We start from the raw sequence: 24,671 nt of genomic DNA on the forward strand, positions 1-24,671 counted from the left end.
ATGCAAGTTTTTCAAAAATGAGTAACACAATTTGATGCGTATGTCAAAAATTTATGTACTGCAAAGAATTGTATTTTACTTAGATGTCCAGCTTATCCCCGGCCCTCAGTCTCCCCACTCAGAGGAATCTGTTCACTTTTAAGTGCTCTTCCTGATTTTTCGCACATACACTTGTTTAATTCTAAAACTTGCCCATTGTTACCTTTTTTTTGAACTTTTGTTTTTCAGGTGTTCTTGCTGGTCATGATAACCGTGTCAGCTGTTTGGGTGTAACTGATGATGGTATGGCTGTGGCAACAGGGTCTTGGGACAGTTTTCTTAGAATCTGGAATTAACAGCGCATACAAGATTTCTGTTCTCCATTGATACCTGGAGAAATCAGTGCTACAGCCCATAGCTGTGAAAAAAAATTCTACCTTATATTTGCAGGTGAAGATTTTTCTATTGAGATTATTATATAGAAAAAGAAGCTTTCAGTAAACTACAAAACAAAACAAAAAAAAGATGAAGAAAACAAGGCAAAGGTGCTTGCTGAGATCAAAAGGACCAATGTATTAATTTGAGGAGTTGAGCTAATTTAACCCTGGTGAATTTTTGCTTTTCTAAATCTAATTCTTTATTTTCTTTGTGTGGAACAAAATGTACACATTATAGCAACCTGTCGTTTGTGTTTGCATTTTTCAAGAACTACATTTTTAACTTTGTATTCATAAGAACTGTCACATTTTTGAGTTTTGTAAGGAAGGAATCAGGCACAGTAATAGATGGAGGTAACACTATGTGTGTCCTCGTGTTTCAAGAAAGTCTCCTTGAATTCTGACCTTCCTTTTTAATCTAAAAGAGATCCTGGTTGCTTAATGTTTAAGAATGCTAACAGCTTGGTACCTCTGAGGGGAGTCCTTTTGATTATCATTAGTTTCTGGTGCATCCTTTGCCATCCTATCACTTTAAATAAGCGCTCAATTTCAGTTCTTTGAGGGGGAGATAATCACAAGGCTAGGGAATAGATTTCATTCTGAAATTTTAGTTATATGTAAGAAACTCTTATTTTATGAATAGTAGATAGCAATAATCACATATAAATGGTTCTTGGTATTTTAAAAAGCAGATTATGATCAAATGACATTTAAGTAGCCCTCTAGTGACTTTCCTATTGATTTCAGATTCTAGAACTGAGTTTGTAGGTTGTACTCATTTAATAATGTTGATGAACATTTGGATTGTCCTTGCATCAGAAGAATTTTCCCCAATGTTCTCCATCAGGATGTATCTAGATAGGAAATATGACAGTGTTGTATTTTTCAAAATGTAAAATCTGAGCAGTCATTAGACCTGATTGGTTTATATTATGTGAATTTATGTACATATAATATAAAACCTGAATTGATGTAAACTGTGACTTCAAAAGGAAACCTTTTACAAAGGAAATAGTCAAGTTCTTTGCTCTTCTGTAATATTTCTTCCCTTAGCACAAAATACTGGTTTCTAAGTGGCATGACTTTACTTCAACGAATAGCTAGACCCAAGCGACTCCATTTTAAGCCACAAGAAAAAGTTCAAAAGCAGTTCTTCAAGGAGTCAGAGGAAAATACTAAGCAATTCATTTCCCTGCTTGTGAATGGTATAATAAAGTGTCTATTACTAGAAAGGGCCCTCGTAGATTTAAACAAAAATACTTTTCCCCTTGGATTTTCTCCTACAAATAAATCTAAATGATTGACAATGGAAGATTGTTAGTCTTTCTTGATGGTGAAGTCATGAGTTATTCTGATATACAGAAGTGCATTGTGTGTTGTTAACTCAGTAAACTGTTACTCGTGAGATACATTTCTATTAACTTTTGATCACCTGTAACCCTAAATACTCCCAAATTTCACATGTCAATTTTCATTTTTATATTGTGAATATGCTAATAAGTGCACCAATTATAATGAAGTCATTGTCAGTTTTGTTTAACACCAGTTGATAATAAAAAGAATAAAATAAATAAAGGAAGATTAAGATAACAGGGCCATAAAAAGTGGTGGCAGGCAAGAATGTATATTTATACACAGATTTCTATGAACTTTTTTCTGTTAATGTTTGTAGACTATTTATATTACTTCATAAAGGCAGCTCTTTGAGATAAGGCAAGAATATTTAGAAGGAACATACTCATTTCCAAAAGAAAGGGAGGGGGTGAGGGTTTGCCATGTAGTTCAGCAATTCATTCCAAAATCCTGTTCAAGAAAGCACTTCTTCCATGTGGAAAATAGCTTTATACAGAGTAGCTCCTCTACTTTGAAAGTTATTCTAAGAAAAAGATACTTTAGTCAGAGACACAGACTACAAGAATTCTGTTCTTAAACATGTTGATAAAAATGATTTAATGTTATTAGTTTCTGTAGATAGTTTTAAAAGCAATTCCCATAATTAAATATGTACGAGGCAACTGAAAACTACCAAGGTCGTGGCTAATTATACATATGACCAAATGGTGACCTCATTGCCACATTAACTTACTAGTTTGCTTTAGAGTGCTATGGGTTCCAGTTGCGAAATATATTTACTTGCAGTTTGAGTTCAGCTGGTTTTCTGTTTAATTCTGTTGTTCATAAGACTTCCTGAAATCAACAAGAGTATATAATTTGAAAAAATGTGTAGTTTGAATCTTAGTTTTTTAATAGTTAAAAATATGGCCAAATATACCTTTTAGGGAATTCATATCATCAAGAATGTTGCAGTTATCTGATGTCTATTAATTTTTTTTTTTACTTTAAAAGATACAAATATGTGCCTCAGCAGGTTTATTTGTATTAATCACTTCATAAAGAGTAGTTTTTAGAGATCTGGCAAGAATAAAGGCACATAGTCTTTTCTAAAACAAGGTAATAGAGACCTGCCATTGTGGTTCACAAGTCATCCCAAAAACCTGCTCAAGAAACCACCGTAAGCTAGGTCCCTCCCTAGCTCATCTTTTTATAACTATCATTCCGTGGTTACACACACCATGTCGAGCTCCACCTTCACACAGGCAAAGATAGCACCAGAGTCCTAGACATGATGGATATAGGTACTTCTGGAATATGGGGTAAGCAGTTTTAATGTTAACCTATTTAAAGAGAAATGGATCTTGACGTCTCCAAGTGACAAAATGAAATTTTTAGTGTTAAAAAAATACTGTGCCAATATTACATAACTGACCTTTTCTAGCACTTTTGAGGTCTTGGATTTAATAATAAATTAAGACTTTACCTGCTTTAAAAGTGAAAACCTTCAGGGAAATTTATGCTTTGATTACTGATGAATGTCTCACATTTAAAATTGGAACACAATTGAATACTTAACAGCTTATTTGTGTTTAAACTTATGGAAACTGATTAAACAATTTACCAAGTGGGCCTATCATTTTAATAATGTTCTTTCTAGAATCTTTAGTGTGTGAGTCAGGCTAAAAAAATTAATTAAGTACTATGCTCAACTTGTAGTTTCCCCGTTGCCATTGTGGAAAATATTTAAAACCATTTCTCACCTCCTGTTAGAATTTTTAAAAGACCCACAAGCTAGACCGTGTTTCTTGTGAGAAAGGGTAGCAGAATGAATAAAATTGGTATTTTAAATGAGATTAAATAGAATGTAAAGTACACTTCATATTTACTAGTTTTTCTCCCACTGTTCATGTTGAGTTGCCTTAAATTCAGTGCTGTATTTAAAACACTGGTTACCATAGGTACTCATGAAAATGGTTTGTAGTTGAATGTCTAAGCTAGCACTGTTTTAAAAAGTAATTTATTAATCAGTTTTATGGTACACCTTGTATTTAGCAAATTTGTTTGCACATTAATAAAATTCCTAAGTTTTTTTCTTTAAATCCAATTGTTGATCCTATAGAAGTTATGATGATGCAGCATTATGAAAAAAGTTGTGTTTTAACTGGTGTTCAATGTGCCCCACAAAATCTTACACCATATAGTATTTTTCTTAATAGAACACTTCAACAATATACCTGGTAGATATTTGAAGCCTTTCTGTCTTTTATACAATGGTGCTCTATCTTATTGTTTTTTTTTCAAAGAAGTGTCTGAACACTTGTATTTGCATATTCTTATCCAAAGGCACCCACATCTAAGTGGGTTTTTAAAGTTAATAAGATGTTTTTCTTCATGTAGAATGGTTTCTATACACTTGTGGCCAGCAGACTCAGAATATCAGTAGTATGACTATGGGGTAGGTGAACCTACTAGATTAAAGCTCTTATAAAAGCTTTAAACCAAACAAATGATGGATTTGTACCATGATTTAACAGTGTTCTTTGATCTTTCTTGCACAGTGATTCATTCCTTTATGTACAGTAGCTCTGTGAAATAATACTGCTGTGAATTCATATTGTAATCAATAAAGTACTTTAACCCGATTTCAGGTAGCATGTTTTAAGTTAATTTTAGTAGACTGAATCATTAAAATTAAGTGTCAGAACTAAACTCCAAGCCTACTATTTCATGCTCAGCCTGGTTTCTTTATCTAAACATTGGCCCTGGGATACCAGAGCAGAGATTGGAATGCTTCTGACTTGTACTTGAAGTTCTATGTTAGCTTCCTCTTCAAGAGCCACAGATCTTCATTACAAGGCAAAATTAAGTCATTCTTTCCCTGGAGCTCCCTTAGGATAATTTAGTTTCCTTCTGTGTAATTTTTAAATAAACAATTCTATTGCTTATACTATTGATTAAAAGTTTTTACTTTCATCACCACAACCTTGTGGGAGGATGAATGAGTAAAACTTTCAACACTAGGCCAGGTGTACTAAATGAGTTAATAAAATCAAAAGATGATGAGCCAGTCTACCCAAGGTAGCTTATACACCTCCCGTAAAAATTAAAACTCACTAAATGACAGTATAAATGCTACATTTGTCAACTATCAGGCAAACAGGTTTTATTTTCACCTTGCAAGCTTGCGTACTTATAAAAAATGTAGTTTTGTAAAAAGTTTGAGGTTATACAAAGTTTATAAATAATCCTACAAACACACATAGTGAACAATAACTCTGAACTATATCAGCTGTAAATTACTTAATTTCTTTAGAATTCACGGGCTTGGCCATAGTAGGTACACTTACTTCTAGGCATAAAGGTTGGGTTTCATTATTTTAGTGTTCCATTTCCAACATTCATACATTTTCAAACTTGACCAGGTGGAACGTCATTCAAACTAGTGATGGAAAACTTACTACAAATTTACTATACCAGGACAATTCCAGTAGTTCACGAACTTTAGCATGCATCGGGATGACCCAGAGGACTTGTTACAATATCGATTCCTGGTCCCCAAACCTAGCGTCTGATTCAGTTGGGTCTGATTCAGTTGGTCTGCGGTGGGACCCAAGAATGTGCATTTCTTACAAGTTTACTGTTGATCCAGGGACCAAACTTTGAGAACCACTTAAATATGCTAATGAGGTGAGACCAAACCATTATGCTGTTAAGTTCAAATACTTTGTATAAAGGTTAAGGCCCTGAACTTGGAACCTAAATTACCAGTAAGCAGTCTTAGGCATCAGTTTCATATTGCAGGTGTTACGTGATCCCACTTGGTGGTTGTACCATCTTTTGGTTATAAAGCAACAACAACAGCTATAAATTAATATTTATTTGACACTGCATCCTAGTATCTGATTGGCATAAAAATATATTTTGAAAGGCTTTTATGTTCTAAATAATGTTATATTCTACTTAAAATATCCTGAAAAAGAGTGTTGCACCTGCTGTGAAAAGACAGAACAGCATCCAGGAGCCTTGAAGGCACAGAAAAGGAAGTACTGAGTATTAAAAGAAGAAAAGAGCCTGAAATGCTATCCCTCCATGGAAAAGAAGCATGAAAACACTTGGCCAAATGCACTGTGTCCTCTGTGATTGTGTATTTCTAACAATTATGTACCATGTTTCCCTGAAAATAAGACCTACCCCGAAAATAAGCCCCAGTTAAGATCATCAGCCAGATGGACGCATTTAGTACGTTACGACGATGTTCCAGAAAAAAGATGACATGACTGTACAGGTATTTGGATAAATGCAGATTTTTGTACATGAAAAAATAAGACATCCCTGAAAAATACGCCCTAATGCGTCTTTTGGAGCAAAAATTAATATAAGACCCAGTCTTATTTTCGGGGAAACACGGTAGGTGATGCAGATTGGGTGGTCCTCAAGATTACGTTTTGCATAGCAAAGCCCTAGACTGTCATTTTCTAATGTTTCCACATTAAGTTTCAATTAGTTTTCAACACAAAAACACAATACTTGAATCCATAAACATTTCATTAAGCTAAAAAATACAATGACAATTTTTAACAGTGCCCTGGCAAATTCATACAATTAAAAGTAAACCCACCGGGGTGAGGGTGTGAGGGGAATCCAGCAGTGTCCTCAGCAAATACCTTCTGAACAGAGTCTGTACACAACTGTTAACCATCCAAAACTCAGACCTCCCTTATTTTTGGCTTTTTTTTATCACTTCAAACTTGACTCCTAATACTGAGATAGGAAGCTTTCTTTACTGTCGTCACAGCTAAAGCTGAAAATGTTTTTTGAGAAACATATCAGGAAGCTATTTAGACCCACATACTTTTAGTAGACACTATTTAGAATAACTTTATACTGCTTTACATCGGTTTTAATGGGAATAAAAGGAGTAAAAACAGCATATTTATTAGTGGCTTACATATACCTGCCAGAATGGCAAGTGACTGTAAGTTGCATAAATAATACCCACAAGAACATTCCACATTCCCTCCTGCTGGTTAGAGCACACAGTGCAGTTTATAAAACAAAAAAGTGACTATTCCCATTAGATGTCAAAAATTAGTTTTGAGAAAGAAGATGAAAGGAGTACCTCTAACTCCTGGATGCCAGGAAGCAGAGTTTTTCAGAATCAGAAACTAAGAAAGCCCTAATTAAGAGCAAGGCCCCACCCCTCAGGGGTCACATAGTTGGTTCTGTTGCTTTTAACTAATTCATTATTTTAACACATCCAACAATTTAGCCTTTTCTTTACCCAAAATTAAAACTAAAGAGACATAACACTCTTCAGAAATGCAAACACCCTGAGATAGATCATTACCAGAATCTACACAAGAATTTGCTATTTAGGTACAGTGAGCACAATTCATATTTAAAGTCAATTTCATAAAAATAACTGTCCCAAATTATCCAAGTTCCATTTTCTCCTATGATGATCACCAAAGCGATCTCTATGGTTAAGATTCTTCTTCATTGCTTGAATGTAGAAACTGTTTAGTAAAATTCTCCAGCTCACTTTTAAGTTGAACGGCTTTATTTCTAATTAAAACAAAAAATGAAAAAAACCATCTAATTATCATAAAGGTCAATGAGAAAAAAAATGCATTCCACCCAATCTTAAAAATAAAAAACCACTAGGTAGCTGCTGTTAACATTTATCTGAACTCAGATTAAACTATTAACAACCCCTTTTTAGAGTATTACATGTGCTACTATAGCTTTCCAGTAAACACAGATTCCAATGTCCAGGACATAAAATAATGAAAAGCGTAGGAGGCAGTGGAGTCTTACCTATCACCTTACATGGGACTTACAGCCTAAGTCACATACAAAACTAGAATCATACTTGATACAGACAAATGCCCATAAAAAGAGGAAAAAAGGAACCAAAACTGACAGAGAACACAGATTTGTGTGTCCCATTCTCAAACTGTGCCAGGACACACACACATACTTGAATGAGCTTCTCCCTCTCTTTTTTCCTTGGGCTTGTTTTGTTTTGTTGAGTGCATATGCTCGGGGTAATGTAAGTTAAATGTACGTATGAACTCCACTGTATATTTCTTCAGACAAGTCTCCTGAAGTACTAGGTAATTTAAATTATATCTGAATGGCTGAGCCTTAGCTAGTAACAGTCAAGATTGCAAATATTATGGAATTTGTTATTGAAAATTTTCCTGTTAGAAAAAGGTCAATTTGCAGATCAAAAATATTCATACTTATCAAGTCAGTCCTGCCCAAATCAGAGAGCTACATAAGCGCCAATAATCTGTTATCATTTATGTTTTACTATAACAAGATGAAACACATTTAAAAATCTACCTAGGTTAACAAAAAAAATTCTACTGGATGTAGTTTCACCAAATTTCAAAGGCTGTATTTGGAATGATCTAATTTAAAAGAGCAACGGAGTACTTGGAATTCACTTGGGTGTGTTTGTGGTGTGTGAAAAGAGGCTGGGTTCGAAGGTACCGGTAGTCATCTCCAGAGATTCTGAAACTAAGGTTCAATGAGAATGTGACTGCTGATCAGATTAAGACACCCTAGAGAGATACTACCACAGGGTTTTAAATATGTGTCCCCAAATTCAGGTTACAAGGACAGTCTCTCCAATTTGCAGACAATGCAATCTGCTCTTATATGCGGGTTTGTATGTAGTATGTACTCTGGTAAGTAGCAGCAGGGATTAAATGATGCTTAAGGATTCTCCCAGACTCGTGAACCAGCAAATGGGTTAATAAAACTGACAGTTAAGAACTGCCAAGAAATACAGACCATGTGGTGATACTTCTGGTCTTGTCCCCAAAAGCATAATTTATTTATATCCCAAAGAGTCCATGATAAATTACATTAAACCAGAATTCTACATTATAGTAGGATACTTTGTTTACTTTTGTTGATTCAAATTTAAGTATATTCAATAATCCCCAATGAGAATGGAAGTCATGGGTTTTAGATAGATATACATGACTAAAAACTTGTACTTTGAATTGCAGAACTTATGCTTTCAAAAGGGACTAAATATAGCTTAAGAGTTGTCAAGTTAGATCTAAAAAAATCCCATTTACTTTTTTCTTGTTGAAATTAGCCTTCATTGAAATTGCAAAATTATGGAATTAAATACAGAAAATTATAATTTAAGCCAACATAGGAAGCTAAAAGTTTTAACACAAATGCACCAGTGATTTTATCAGAAAGTGTTCATATTGAGAAAAAAATGGTTCGAATACCTTAAAAGCTTTGAATTGTTTTGTATTTCCTCCAATTCATCTATCTCTTTGGAAAATCTAGCAATTTCTTCTTCTAGATGTCTTTGTGTAATATCAACTTGTTGGCACAGGCGAGCAAAAGTCGTTGCCATTTCCCTTAAAATAAAAAATATTTTATCAGCAGTCATGAATGTCTTTTAAAATGCATAGGCTTTCATTTAAAGCTTATAAAAAGGAGATCACACGGTAAAAAACACTTAAAACATAAGGTATCAAAGAATAAGAACAAGGTGCTAAGAATGGTACGGGGAGGGTATGGCACTTGTGAGCTTAATGACTGTGGGCTTAATTTCATCTGGCCTCAAGACAATGCTCAACATGCGATATTACCTCTGATATATGGTTGTGAATATGAATAAGCTATAAAAAGGCAAAAGATGGGTATATTTCTTCAGAAGCCTTATTCTTGTCTCCTACTCATAAAAATAATTACTGAGACCAGGAAAAATTTCACAAACTCCTGTGACGTAGACAAAAATACTTTAAACTATGGCAACATTTAACCATATTTCTAGAACCAATAGGTTACATTTATTTTGTAGGCTACTTATTAATATGTTAGCATTGGCAAACGTTATGCTTATATTTTGCAACTGGGAGCATGCCTGGTAGATAATCTATCTCTGGACTAGGATTAAACAACTTTCTCATCTTTCTCTGCAACTATTCTCCTGTGCATCTTCATCTTTGCCCTGGTCTTTTTCCTCTCCCTTCTCTCCACATCCCACCAATTACCAATATTAGACAAATGAAGCATCTTTCATTATTTTAATATTTTATTAAATTAATATTTTATCAGTATTATTTTAACTGAGTAATTAGTTCAGGTTGCCTCCATTAGAGTGTGAAGTCCTCTAAAGAAAAGGATCAAGTTATCTTTAACTTTTTATTTCCCATACATCTAAAATACTTTTCGTCACATGGTAGGCAATTAACAAATGTTTGATGATGAGATGAATGGAGAATTTCATTAATGTTTTTTCTACATATGTGAACCTCAGCTGCTTTCTGCTGGAGGTCCAGGTCTCTTCCTTAGATGAAAGATCTTCCTTAATACTAAAATTATATAAAATAGCTCAATAAATATTTGGTAAATGAATAAATGAATGAACTAAATCAGTGGTCTCAAATCCATGCCCTCATTGTTTCCATTCTCTATAAGCTCTATGTTACAACAGGCTTTCATGTCGTGTCTGAAACAGTATAATCTCCCTGCAAATTCTTGTCTCCTTAATCTAAACCATTCTATACACACACCATTGCAAAGTTTTATTTGTTCTAGAGCTAAATATTAATGATATCACTCCCAGGCGTCCTAATTAGCCAACCCCTGTCCTAGTGTTAAGTTTATACTCAAATGTACCCTCTATATACAGCTCTCACTGAAATTCTCTCATGTTTCTCAACACATTCCTTTTCCCCTACCTTCTTGCCTTAGGTTTGAGCTGTTTTCTCTGCCTAGACCATGCTATTCTGCACATTCTACTCCTCCTTTAGGAAACCTTTATTGATCCACTATCCTTTATGATTTGATTCTAGAGCCTCACATTATGAGGTTACCATATTTCTTATCACATTTTATTATAAATATTTACATTATTTCTTCTATTAAATTGCAATTGTCTGTAGCTCAGAGAATTTTTTAATTCACCTCTCAGTAGCATCCAAATACAGAGTATTATGCATTGACTTAACTGGAGGTCTACATATTTTTACTAAATCAATGAAACAAATATTTATGATACATGAAAGAAGACACTCAGTGGACCCAGGTATTTATTATAATAACAAAATGTGTTCATATTGTGGTATATTTTTGAGCTATTCGCTTATCTACATTTTCTGCATGTATGGCATACTTCAATAAACCTTTTTTTTTTTTTTAAACCAAATACGAAGCATTCAACTTACTGTTGTACTTGATGGCTGCAGTTTGCACTCGTGAAGCTAACAATCATCTGCAGCTTTTCAGTTGCGTAGTTCACAAACTGTTGTTTAAAGGCTCTCTCCTTAGCACGGGTGGTCCAGCTCAGCCTTTCATAAAGATACAAAGCTCCATACATACTTAATGAAACTGATATAAGTTTCCAGCCTACAGTTTTCCAAATCTGTAAGATAAATTTGCAACATACTTTGAGAAAGAAAAACAATACCAGGGAGATTGTACTAAAAGGCATTTTAGAAAACTCATCAGTTCCCTACAAATCTTTGAGTCAGATCCATTTTTAAAAAACGTATCTTCCTTCTCTATGAAAATCTGAAGTAATCAGAAATCAAACAAGCTGAAAAAGGAAACAGCACATAAATATCAGGCAAGAACTTTTATAACCTGCCAGACATTTGGTAAGTTAATTCAATGTTTCTCACAAAGGGAGGTTAATTTCTTTTCGGTCAGAGGTTTCAAAAACCAAAACATGTAAGTATATACTGTTAATGATATGAAAATTTAATATGTAAGAACTACTTTGTAATCATCAATACTTTAAGGCAGATCCCTTTGGCATTCTGAGAATGCTACATAAGAAACCTGGATCATTCTTGTTACTCTTTGTACAAATATCATTTCTTTATGTGCTGTGATGGGAAAATAGAAAGTATTAAGGACCAGCTACTTGGTGGTGTTTCTTTCCTAAAGATGTATTTTTTAAAAATGTATGTTGTAATTATTTCACAACACACATATTTTTATCAAATCATTAGTTTGTACACCTAAAACTAATACAATGTTATCTCAATTATATTTCAATTTAAAAATAAACATTTTTTAAAAACTTAAGACTGAGCTTGTGAAACTTGTTCATTCACTAATTTTAACCTACACCTTTTCATGTTATTTTACAGATCCTGTAAATAGAAATAAATATACCTTTCTCTTTGTGATCTAGCAGACAGCTCTGCAAAAATTTCAATTTCCATTATATTAAAAAGTATTGCTTCTTACCACTCCTCCAACAATGATGATGCCCATAGACGTTCTAGATGTAAGAGAAGCTAATCCTGTTATTAATGTAATCATGAGTTCTTCCTGTGATGCATTATCTGGTGTTGCTGGATTGGTAGGAGCAGTGGGAGTAGAAGCTAAAGATCTGGGGAGCTAATATGATTGGGAAAAAATAATCATTACAATTAAACAAATACAAATGCAATAGTTACATTTGTAAAATTCTGTTCCATTTCTTTTAAAATTATAGTAGTAAATCAATGAAAAGAAAGACTCCAATTAATTAATTTACCATAAACACAGGAAAATAGAAATGATCTGAAACTTATTTTCTATGACAAATTCTGTAACAGTAGGCCCTCAACTCTTAAATTAAAACTGTATTTAAAAAATGTTTTCACACCAGAGACACAATCCTTTAAAATAAAATTGTACTTCACAACTAAAGTTTTACACTTAAAAAATACATCATAAGAAAATTAAAAGACAAACCACAGACTAGAAAAATGTATTTGGAAAGCATATACCTGATAAAGAACTTTTATCTAGAATATATAAAGAACTACAAGTCAGTAAGAAGCTAAATAACCCAACTAAAACTTGGGCAAATGATTTGAATAGATGTTTCATAAAACAAGATACATGAATAGCTAAAAGCACAAGAAAAGATGTTCAAATCATTAGTCATTAGGGAAATACAATCAAAACTACAATGAGGTAACACTCCACATCCAACAGAATAAAAGAGACAGACAATAGTAAGTCTAAATGAGAATGTTGAGAATCAGAACCTTAATACATTGCTGGTAGGAATGTAAAGTAGTGCAGCCACTTTGGAAAACAGTTTGGCAGTTCTTCAGAAAGTGAAACATGGATTTGTCAAATGGTCCAGCAATTTCATTCCTAAGTAAGTACTCAAGACAATGAAAACAGATGTCCACATAAAAAACAGTACGAGTGTTCACAGCATCATTTTTCATAATCAAAAAGTACAAACAACTCAAATGTCCATCAACTTACGCATGGATAAATAAAATGTGTGATATGTATAATGGAATATTATTCAGCCATAAAAAGGAACAAAGTACTGGGGTGGCTAGATGGCTCAGTTGGTTAGAGCGCGAGCTCCTAACAACAAGGTTGCTGGTTCAATTCCCGCATAACATGGTGGGCTATGCCCCCTGCAACTAAGATTGAAAATGGTGACTGGTCTTGGAGCTGAGCTGTGCCCTCTACAACTAGATTGAAGGACAACTTGGAGCTGATGGGCCCTGGAGAAACACTGTTCCCCAATATTCCCCAATTAAAAAAAGAAAACTTTTAAAAAAAGGAATGAAGTACTGATATAGGCTACAACATTTGTGTACAATGATGAAGCTTGAAAACATTATGCCAAGTGAAATAAGCCAGTCAAAATAAGGACACATTTTTTTCATTCCTTTTAGAGGAAACATTCAGAAAGGGCAAAATAATGGCTACAGAAAGCTGATTAGCAGTAGGGCTGGAGGTGGGAATAATGACGGGGCACAAAGTATCTTTTGGGGTACTAGAAATGTTCTAAAACTGGATTGTGGTGATGGTATTACAACTCCATCATAAATTTTCTAAAAAATAATTGATAAATTCAAAAAAATTTTTAAAAACATTTATATTCATTCCAATTCATTTTAAATCTGAAAGCAGAAACTTTGAAGAAAATAAAAAAAGTTTCAAAAATGAATGATGAATGACCTGAAACAGTACAGGACAAAAAATTTGGAATTGGCTTTCCCTTATGCATAGTATACCTAATTCATAAATGGCTCTGTGACAGATATTAACTCACAAATATGCAAATTTGACACAATTAGTTCTATTAGAGAAAAATCACATAAGCAAAATGAAAAAGGAGAATCTCAACTGGTAGAATCAAAGACACATACCTGTGTAGTAGTACAGCAATAAACACCTGAAAAAAGCCTACTTAAAACAAACAAACAAAAAAAACCAAAAAAAAACCATACCTGAAAGATAGGCTCTGATAATCCTAGAAGCACCCTCTGAGCATTTGCAGGGCCCAAGAAACGCTGAACAAGGGAAGACCAGCCCAAGGAAAACCGAAAAACAATATCCTCTTGAAAATCTGAACATAACTTGTGGCAATTTAGGTCATAGCTGAGATCAAATTTTTTGCAAGGAATCAGTGTGTGTAGTTTATTCTGTACACCAGCTGGAAGTAGTGGCTTCAAATTTTCTAGAAAGAACAAAATTATGACATTTACTTTAAGAAACAATAGTAAATAATGTTCTACACTTTATAAAACACCTAAAGGAAAATGAATCCTTTACCAACAAAATAAAGCAAAAAAATGAACTTGTCGATATATTACCAATAATTTCTTGCTGGGACTGAAGCATTGAAGTGTTGACTTCATTGGTGCACCGATCAGCCAAATTTCTTCCCATACCATCTTCTATGTGCTTATTTAACTCCTGTTAAAAACAGTAAATGTCTACATTATTTTTCTCTAGAATATAAGCAGATTTTATAAAACTCTAAACATGTAGTAAGCACTAAAATGATCTTATTCTTATTCTAAGAGGATAGCTTTTCTGTACACTTTATATACAAAATAGTTTACATTTATTATAAGAGTGCACAGGTGGTATTAACAGTTCAATCACATACTGATGGCCATAAAGACACTAAAATGGACAAACCACTACATAAGAGTATAGAACAAGGGGAGGAAACTATCTAAAAAACTTTTAATTACAATTTAACTTTCTTACATTTTTATATACTTTCAGTACACTTGGAGTAGGATGAAACTCAGAACAAAATTCATCAACCAAAACAGAGAGTCGACAAATTTCATCTGTCATTGCACATGAAACCTGAAATATGAAAATCAATAGTAAAAATATTAAACAAGATTATCAACCACTCAAAAAAATCAAACTGAAAAAACTTAAAATAGTCCTTTAAATCAACAGGGATAACATTTTTAGCATCATCAAAAATATTTCCATTCCCAGCGTTTTAATCAAAAAGGTACTGTTACCCACCTTGTTTGCCACTTCCTCTGTAACCTCCTTGATTTTTTTCTTAACATCCAGTGTTAAAAGGTTCATTTGGTTTCGGATAAAGTCCAGTCTGTCAATTTGGTCTTCCCTCTCTTCCATTGAATAAACCCTATTATAGTATGAAGAGTAATTAATATTCAGGGTATATTAAAAATCCCAAAACAATTAAACAAGGGCACTTAATTATGTATTGAACCATCTGTTAGCATTATACAAGAAAAAAAATCTCATATTTCCACATCAAAAAGGATTCAAATAATACATTACTTATGTTTTATAGCTGGTTGTACATGAACTACTTTCTCGCTCATGTGGCACCTGAATCCCACAAAGGATTAATGAGCACTCTAAGTTTCCAAACACTTCATAGACATGAACTGAACTTCCAAGACATTATGATTATACAAACCATCCTCAAATCACATCTTTTTTGTGCCACGTTTAGTTCAATGTCCTGTATTTTTAAAAATTAAGAAGTTCAATCCAGCAGACCAAATACTCACTTTGGCTACTGTAATAAAGCAACTGAGTTGAAAGGGACATAAACGACAACACAATCTCATTATACAGAAATAACGCATTAGGGAGCTGAGGTCAGACAGGATTCTGTTTTGTTTTATAAGCTGGAAATTCTTGAATTTTGTATATAACACATTCTTGCACAAGTGTTGAAATTAGGCAACAGATTTAGATATGGAGTTTTGTTTCCAGCATTATCAAATACATTTAAAATTCCCAATTAAATGTCATCTTGGACTTAGTCTTTAATGTTTCATATCTTTCTTTTGATTGGTTTAAGTTCTGCTAAAAGATTCAAATGAGGCTTAACATCATTATGTTTGTCACATCTAATAACATCCTGATCTTTCTTTCAAATGTACCAAGATTGTGAGAACTACCCTTTTCTTCAAAAGTGTTGACACTTTCATATATTCATTTTCATCTTTATAAAGTAATAAATGAATAAAATGGTGCAGTACAGTATGACATACAGGGTAGTGCTTACCAAACTGACTTTCCAGCTGGCAGGTAAAATCACTCTGTTTACCAGCTGATAAAAACCACATTGGCATAAAAGAGTGATTTCAAGATTATCAATGTATGAATTTATAAAAGATGACTCATGGGTTGAATGTAAAAAAGAGGGTCACCTGTTTTGGACTTCTTCAAGAAATTCAGCTTGAGGAAATGGTTCTTCCTCTGCTTTAAAGATATTTTAAAGCCACCAAACATTTTAAAACCACAATTCATACCTGACAATACCAAGATCCAGGGAATGTAAATGATGTATGCAAGGCTGTAGAATAAATATTTACAGTTTCTTCACTTAAAAACATGCAAATGGGCACCAGTTACACCCACAAGGCTGATTTTAGTAGGAAAAGTATTTATAACAATTTAAAACCTTAGTCTAAGGAATTCATATTGACATACAAAAAATTACATTTTTATTTTGCAATAAAATGTATCATACCTTTTCTCTGCTGCTGCCACGTTTATTGAATCCATTATGTTTTTCACAGTATCTAGTATTTGTTTAGCTCTGATAGTGTGCTGTTCAAACTTTGTTTTCACTGCTGACTGCGAGATACACTCCTGCGAGGGGCCCAAGCCATAACACATTACTGTAATTCCATCCCAACATTTTTAGGAATTTAAACACAAAAACTTGCTGTTTATAACTTTAACCAAAACAGAAATAAGGATAGAAAATAAATGCATGATGAGCACAACTTAAAATTACAAACGTTAAAGAAACTACAAAGATTCAAAAGTAAAAAGGGCTTTAAAACAGCAAGTCCAAATCTTTGTGTAATTTCACACAGTAATGTGCAATGTTTTTTTTACTGTATTTATTTTTAAAAATAAATAAATAGGATACTATTTTCAATGTTAAAGGTTTTTCCTTTAGAATTATTAATTTTATTTGTATCGCCTTTAATCTACTTCTAATCTATCTTGATTGTTCTCATATTTGCAACAGATAACCTAACAAAGCTCTCTGAATTATAGAATTCTATCATATTAAAAAAAATTAGTTGAATGATATGATTCACATAGGTTATTAAAAAGGACTTTTATAATAGATTAAAACTTGAACAATTTGAAAACTATTCTTTAACAACAAATAACCTAAGTAATATTTTGCTGATAGAAAAATAACTCTAGCTATTTCAAAGATAATCCTGTTACTGGCATTGGTTTGTGTGTGCCTACAGGTCCCAATGATACCCTATCTCATTTGTTTCACTTTCAAGATAAATACACCTCACAATCTGTTAATACTTATACAAAACAATTAGAATTTCATGACCAGTGTTTTTTTTTAAATAGAAGAGAATGTATCAGAATGCATCACATACAGTGACGGATGTTTATTTTGCAAAATTTTGGTTTCAATTTCTATATGTGTGCAAGCTACATGTTATTTAAAATATTTATGGTAATTCATCATTGAATGTTTGCAAAATTATTAAATTAAAATCAGCCTTTCAGTTTTATTTCACAGAAAGTGAAACTCTGTACTGACATCACATTTGAAAACAACTACAAATGTTGACAGAGGGATACTATCAGGTCTTTGAACAATCAAGAAATGTTCACCTGGGTCACAACATAAGTAACTATAACAGATGTTTTGTTAAGAGGCCATGTTTATTTTCTATGATAAACTGTTTAAAATTTGGGATATACCCCAACTCCAATATTTCTTTGAATACATCTTCTTGAACCTCTTTTTATATATCAATAGTACAAAGTTGTAGTCATTACTTCCTAAATTAATTACTATTCTTCATTAAATAACTTACAGATTTTAAAAGGCATTCACTTAGTACTCTAGTCCTGTATTTATTATCTTGAAATCTGTATGTTACATATTCATTCAATGTACTATTTATAACCCATGCTTAGCCTTCATGTCTCTACAATCTCTAAAATGATAATTTGTTCACTTCCCTAAAATAGAAAAGACTTTTAAAATATTTTTGCCATTGTAGCTGCCCTCTTCAGCATTTTTTTTTTGAGGTGTAGAACACAAATTCATTTCTTTAGCTAAAGAGCACATGATATAAACTGTCATTTAGTTAACAGTTTATAAAGAGTTAACTCAGAGACTATTACTTCCTCCCATTGTATAGTCTCACTTTTGCTTGTGGTTAAGCTCATTCATTCATCACTGTATATCACTAATGCTGAGGAGACTAGTGGTGGGAAGTTACAGCATTTCTGTTCTGTACATGCCAAAGCAAAAACCAATACCTACACAACATTAAACATTTAAAGTGTAAACTGCAGGTTTTTTAACAACCAAAACAAAACAAGTTTTATTTTAAGTATCTGTATCTCATAAATTGCCAAATTAATCTCCACAAAAACTATAATGCATAAAAATATTTTAAAGAAAATAAAAGGTTAAAAGAAATTCTATGTTCCTCGATGAAGCAGATCTAGATATCAGCAATGAAGACCCCGGATTTGTAGATAACAGCACAGTATTAGAGCTAGACTAGACAGAAAAGAAAAGATCTCCAAAAGTTATTAGGCAATATGTTACTCCTTGATTCAAAAATATACAATTGTAAGTATAAAGAAAAAAACACAGAATCTTCTTCTAATTAAAAAGTATCCCACAATGATGTTCCCACTGATCAGAAAAAATCAAGAGTCAACCTGCAAAATAAATACTCTATTCTGAAATAAGTACAGGAAATGCTAATTTAAAGTTTCATTATTGAATTATTTCTGAGCCCTCAATAGACTAATACGTTTATGAATCTCCATGGGGAATATATATACTGTGCAGCAGTTCCCAGAGTTATTTTATCAGGAACTCTAACTTTCCATGGAGAAGTTTAACATCTAAAGAAGCCAGCTAGTAATTAATCATACATAGCTACACAAACGTAAATATTAATATTTATGTGTAATTAAAACAAAACAAAGTTGTTAAGGCTCCTTGATAACTTAATAACATTCACCACTCTTAACTTATTATTTTGAAATATTTTAAAATGAAGAAGTACAAGAAAGAACACCAATATATAATATACCTTTCAAGTCAATATACCAAATGTTAACATTCAGCCTCATTTGTTTACCTTTCCTTCTCTGATGCTACATTCAGACAGGTATGTCTATACATAAAGACATACCCATATTTTTACATATATATGTATATATATTCCCGCTGAACAATGTGACAATTCATTGCAGCTACCACAACCTTACTACTAAATATGTTAACATGTGTCTCCTAGGAATGGGAACATGTGCCTACAGAACCAAGAACCAATTACTGTATTGAGAACATTTATCACTGGGATAATACTATCAACCTAACACAGAGTTCATTTTCAAACTTTACCAGCTGTCCCAGGAATGTTCTTTATAACAAATTCACTGACATTTTACAAAAGAGTTATTTTATATCTCTTTTCCATCACATAACCAAAACTATTAAAAATAGTTAATGACCAAATATTTGAGCAAAGAAATTTAGATTTGTAAATGGCCTTTAGAATATATACCTGTCCACATACAGGTTGAAAACAACAAGAAAACATATTAATGTTGATTTTCTTGATTGATTTTACTTGATTTAATTTCCAAGCTTTGGACTTTGTACTCTATTCTGTTAATATTTAGCTCCTTTGAACCAAATGAACCTCAAAGAAGTCCATGGCAAAAATCAGACTGTTTGATAATAATGAACTTGGTACAATTTTTATTTTTGCAAAAATCATTTTATGAGACTACAAAGAGAAGGCTAAAAATAAAAAGAAAAGGTGTATAAAGTCCATATTCTGTGATCACAATACAAAAAATTCAAGAAATAACCAAAAGTTAGATGAAAAGGATCAAAATACCTGAATTTGAACTACTGGAATGGGCAATTTCAAAACTACAATTAAAAATAAACAATGAAAACTAAGCTGGATACTGAAAGCCACGGAATATGTCCAAAGCTACATTCAAAGACAAATTCATAGCCTTAAATTCTTCCTTAAACAACAAAAAGCAATTCCACTGAAAATGCTTTGGACATTCAGACAGAACTTTTGGCCTAGCTGATTATTTCTTTAGGTAAATTCAAATAATTTTTAGCTGACTCTCATCTTAGATCTATAATAGTTTCAATTAAAAGTTTCAAATTCTAAATCCTGACATTCTCTATGAGTTTATTTAAAAGCTCTTGCTCATAAAGTTTTTTTCCATATATAATTTTTAGATTCCCAAATGAATGTTGACAATAAAAAAGCAAACTGCCAATTCTCTCCTATAAACATTAAAAAGAATAGTTCCTAAGTCTGCCTGATTATTACAATCACTTGGAAAGCTTTGAATATGTACAGATTCCTAGGTCCATCGTAGCCCAACTGCATCAGTCCCTGGGACAGGTCAGGAATCTGCAGATCTCTGAAGCACCTCATGGGTTTTTCAAGACCAGCCAGGTATGGGAACCAGTGCTCCACAGGCACATATTTTATTCTTTTCATTCCTACCTCTTCAAGGAGATATTCTGGGAAAGAAAAAGCTGCACCAGGAACCAATATGAATAAGGGTATAATAAAATAGTATTATTATTTGGTAGGAGAAATCAATGACAAACAGGGAGGGGAACAGAAAGTGAGGGAAGGGAAGGGGAGGGAGAAAAGGAGGAAAAGAAGGAAGAAAAGGTCAGTAAGTAAGGAAAGACAAAAGAAACAGAACAATAGATCCTTTCCCCAATATTTTCCCCATGGATGAAATAACTGATGAGAGAGGGGAGATAATTAAATCTCTTGTCAAAACAAAAGGGAAAGAAAATAAACAAAAAAATGATCTTTGAGTAACTGGGACTTCATGTATCCTATAGCCTAGCTAGAGAGAACATCTGCCTCTGAATAATTAGAGAGATCTTACCAAGATAGCTGGTAGTGGGTTTTCTTTCTTAAACACTTTGTCTTCACCTTCCTAATAATCTTTCTGCCTCTCACCAAATTAAAGACAGGGATAGTGAACAAATGTTTAATTTAAAAAATTCTGCCTAGTACATTCAACATTCATGTCCTTACTATTAAAGCAGTTACTGTTTATAAGGAAGAATAATTACAGGTGGAAGATTTTTTAGGTCTGCAATCTTTCTGTTCACTTGAGGGTGAGAAGAGGATATGCAATCTAAGCAGACCTAGATTAAATAAGGCTAAGTAAGAATTTAGATGTCTTTTAACATCTGAAAAACTTTCCAGTCAAATGCAGGATGAGTTTTAATGTCTTTAAATAAAACACCTATATCAAAACATAAAGAAGTATCCTCCCTCCCCAGTGCTTCACACACATTAGCTATTCATATGCCTCAGTAATTCCTACCAGATCCCTAAAGTACAGGACCTGTTTCTTAGTTATTTTTGTATTCACTCATGTGTTCAGGACATTTGGCATAACATGTGGAGAGTAACAGGTGACAACAGTTATAGAAATGTAATAAACTTTTGTCAAATGACATTAACTATGTTATATTTCTCTCTATAAATACTATGGTACAAAAGAAAAAAGATAATCTTCACTTTGCTCTATTCCAACCCAACAGCCATTACACTTGTTTAGTCTTGCCCCATATTACATATAGAGAACTTCCCTCAATGCAAAACACAAGCAATATTAGAAAGTAACTTCTCATTTAAATACAAATACATAAGGAAAATGATTAAGAAAGAAATTACAATCTTTAATTCTCAATTCTTACGGATCATCCATTTTGCAGGGACTTCCTTTCTTCAAACTTTCCTTGCTTCACTTGCTGTGTCAGTAACTACACTAAATAACAGTAAAGTTATTGACAAAGATAAATAGTGAAAATAGAACATTATGATCACTTTCCAACCAATGCTAGGGTTTCACATTAGCCAATACATTCACAAAATCCCTACCTCAAAGATTTGTTCAAAATTCTGAAACTCCTGTAATCTTGACTGAAATCCTTCTGCAAGTGCCCCACCTGAAATAGTTAGGTGAAGATTTAAAAACCTAGTATAATATAGCAAAGTAGGATTTCTAGCCGTTTTTATAACCTACACTTGTATGTCAAAAAGAAATGTTTAATAAATACATACCACCTTCTGGCATCCCCTGTGCTTTGTGCATTCTAGCATTAAGAACTTCCTTTGCAGAAATAAAGAAGATACGATTCCGTGCTTCTAAACGATCCACAACTTTGAGCTCTTCCACCAAGAAATGTAGGCATCTTTCCATGTGCTGTCTGCGTACCTAGAGAAAAATAGGATATTAAAAGAATTTTAATAGTTAAACAAATATAATTATAACAGACAGCTACAGGCCTACACTAAACTCCATTTATAGTGATATCATAACAATAGCTCCCATATACTTAACAAATCCTAATTATAATTCAAATATAAAAAGTTTGATACTTGCTGACAGAAAAACCTGTCTCTTAACTTAAGGTAGTGATTCTCCTTTGAACATTTAATCTAAAATTCTGATGGACCAAAAATACTACAGTCATTATAAAACATATTGTAGACAAATATTAGGACTTAATGGCACGGGAAGAAGTTGCTAATTCTGTATTAAGGACGTACATAATTATATAACAACAAAGAAATGAAGTGTGTGTGTGTGTATATATATATATTTATGTAAGTTAATAGGTGGTATGCAAGCAACACCCACAAAAATGGGTGGCATTTTTATATTTTCCTTATGCTTTTATTTTCCAAATTTTCTACAATGAAGCTATTTTTATTTTGAAATCAGGACATAAATAATATATTTCTCTTCTTTAAAACACTGAAATTAAAGTTGGGGAGAATGCACTAACCTCCCCAACAGTTGCGATGTTAGGTTTAAGATTAGCACATGGGTATTAAAATTAGGGTTAAAATTAGTTAGGGTTAGTACTCGCCTTTAGCATTAGGGCATGATAAGAAATCTCTATATTAACACTTAATACAATTAAGCAAAATAAGAATGGGGAAGAACCATTTATGGGTGACACTTCCTAACTATCTGATGACTAAATGAGAGCCCAATTTGAAAGGGTATGATTATAAAACAAGAGTTAATAGCAAGATATAAAGCTTCATAGTAAGCAAAATTCTAATTTTGAGTGTGGGGGGAACAATGAAAGCAAATAATCTAACATGTGAACAGTAATGGGATAGTGTGAATTTTAATTTTTTAATGCATTTTCTAAAATTTTTTTACAATAAACAGATACTACTATTAAAATCATAAAAAGTAGTACCGAGCAAACATTATTTATAGACCAAATGCCAGATATTCTATTCTTTTTAAAAAGAAGTTTCTAAAATCACCAGTATGATTAATCTAAAGAACAATAATACCAAGTGTTGGCGAGGATATAAATCACCTGAAACTTTCAATCAGCTGGTGGGAATATAAACTGATTCAAGTACTTTAGAAAATTCTTGGGCTGTTTACGAAAACAGCATATTCTTAACCTGCAATCCAGCAATTCTAGATACATACCTATAGATTACTGATCTCTGCATTATTGATATTGAGTCAGATAAATCATTGGGGGAGGGGCTGTTCTGTGATATAGGATGTTTACCATTTCTCTGGCCTCTACCCACTAGATGCCAGTAGCACATTCCCCCAGTAGTGACAACAAAAATGTCTTCAGAGATGGCCAAGTATTCCCTGGGGTTAAAGCTGTCCAACCCCTTGTACTGAGAATACTGGTATATATCCGACAGAAATACATTCCTATGGTCACCAAAAGACATGTAAGAATATTGACAGCACCATGATTCCTAATAACTAAATACAGGAAAATCACCCATATGCACATCACTAACAGTACAAATAAATCAACTGCAGTTAATCACAGAATGTAATATTATACAATAGTGAGAAATGCACTTCAACTATGCACAAGACTATGGCTGCCTATCACAAACGTAATGGTGAGCAAGTGAAACCTGACAAAAAAGTTGATGTGAAATGATTCTATTACACAAAGGTTAACAACTTGAAAAATTAATGTAGGGTGTTAGAAGTCATGGTAAGTGGTTATCCTTGGGAGGGAGAATAGAGGATGGAACAGGGGGCTCCTGGGCTGCTGGGAATGCCCTGCTTCTTGATGTGGAGCCTGACAAAAGTATGTTAAATTTATAAAGAGCACTTAGCTAGACACTTATGATTTGTACACTTTTCTGTTATACTTCAATAAAAAATTAAAACAAAACAAACAAAAAAATGAAGTGTCAAGATCTAAAATGAATAACACTTTTATAACACAATTTTCCTTCACAGCAGCTTAATACTTGTCTATCACATATTGACTTCAGATTTTCTATAATTATACACTTTTCTCAAGTAAGAGAATAGCTGCTTATGATGTTCTATTCTATAGGTAGTTTTCTTGGATAACAATGTACCTGAGTATATTTCAAAACTTACAGGAAAAAAATAACTTACATCTTCCATATATTCTGGCTCTGAGGCAGAGGCATCCCAACGATTATTCAGAATGAAAATATTAGGCTTGGAAAGTCGCTCATTTACCTTGTGAAAAAAATGTTTTTCCTGAAAAACATCAAATGCCCAACAATATGTTCATTTTTAAAAGCTATTTTTACATTTTTATAT

At 32.9% G+C, this 24,671-nt stretch overlaps 2 protein-coding genes across 4 annotated transcripts in view; one reads left to right on the plus strand and one right to left on the minus strand.

Annotated features, from left to right (window-relative positions):
- Positions 1 to 4,393, plus strand: part of GNB4 (G protein subunit beta 4) — a 42,014-nt gene extending 37,621 nt beyond the window's left edge. For both annotated transcript variants that reach the window (XM_033092395.1, XM_033092404.1), the window contains one exon: positions 229 to 4,393. In XM_033092395.1, the coding sequence (XP_032948286.1) occupies positions 229 to 335 (107 nt within the window). In that variant the 3' untranslated portion in view covers positions 336 to 4,393. The remainder of the gene's footprint in view (positions 1 to 228) is intronic.
- Positions 4,394 to 6,614: 2,221 nt separating this feature from the next.
- The window catches only part of MFN1 (mitofusin 1), a 35,174-nt gene continuing 17,117 nt past the window's right edge, over positions 6,615 to 24,671 (minus strand). For both annotated transcript variants that reach the window (XM_033092372.1, XM_033092381.1), the window contains exons 7-18: positions 24,501 to 24,608; positions 22,148 to 22,301; positions 21,965 to 22,032; positions 16,528 to 16,649; positions 15,036 to 15,162; positions 14,760 to 14,864; positions 14,357 to 14,459; positions 13,991 to 14,220; positions 11,988 to 12,140; positions 10,958 to 11,154; positions 9,008 to 9,142; positions 6,615 to 7,316 (exon numbers count right to left, since the gene is read on the minus strand). In XM_033092372.1, coding sequence (XP_032948263.1) covers positions 7,235 to 7,316; positions 9,008 to 9,142; positions 10,958 to 11,154; positions 11,988 to 12,140; positions 13,991 to 14,220; positions 14,357 to 14,459; positions 14,760 to 14,864; positions 15,036 to 15,162; positions 16,528 to 16,649; positions 21,965 to 22,032; positions 22,148 to 22,301; positions 24,501 to 24,608 — 1,584 coding nt within the window. In that variant the 3' untranslated portion in view covers positions 6,615 to 7,234. The remainder of the gene's footprint in view (positions 7,317 to 9,007; positions 9,143 to 10,957; positions 11,155 to 11,987; positions 12,141 to 13,990; positions 14,221 to 14,356; positions 14,460 to 14,759; positions 14,865 to 15,035; positions 15,163 to 16,527; positions 16,650 to 21,964; positions 22,033 to 22,147; positions 22,302 to 24,500; positions 24,609 to 24,671) is intronic.

This window comes from Rhinolophus ferrumequinum, chromosome 2, assembly GCF_004115265.2.
Source record: "Rhinolophus ferrumequinum isolate MPI-CBG mRhiFer1 chromosome 2, mRhiFer1_v1.p, whole genome shotgun sequence".
NCBI classification, from domain to species: Eukaryota; Metazoa; Chordata; class Mammalia; order Chiroptera; family Rhinolophidae; genus Rhinolophus; species Rhinolophus ferrumequinum.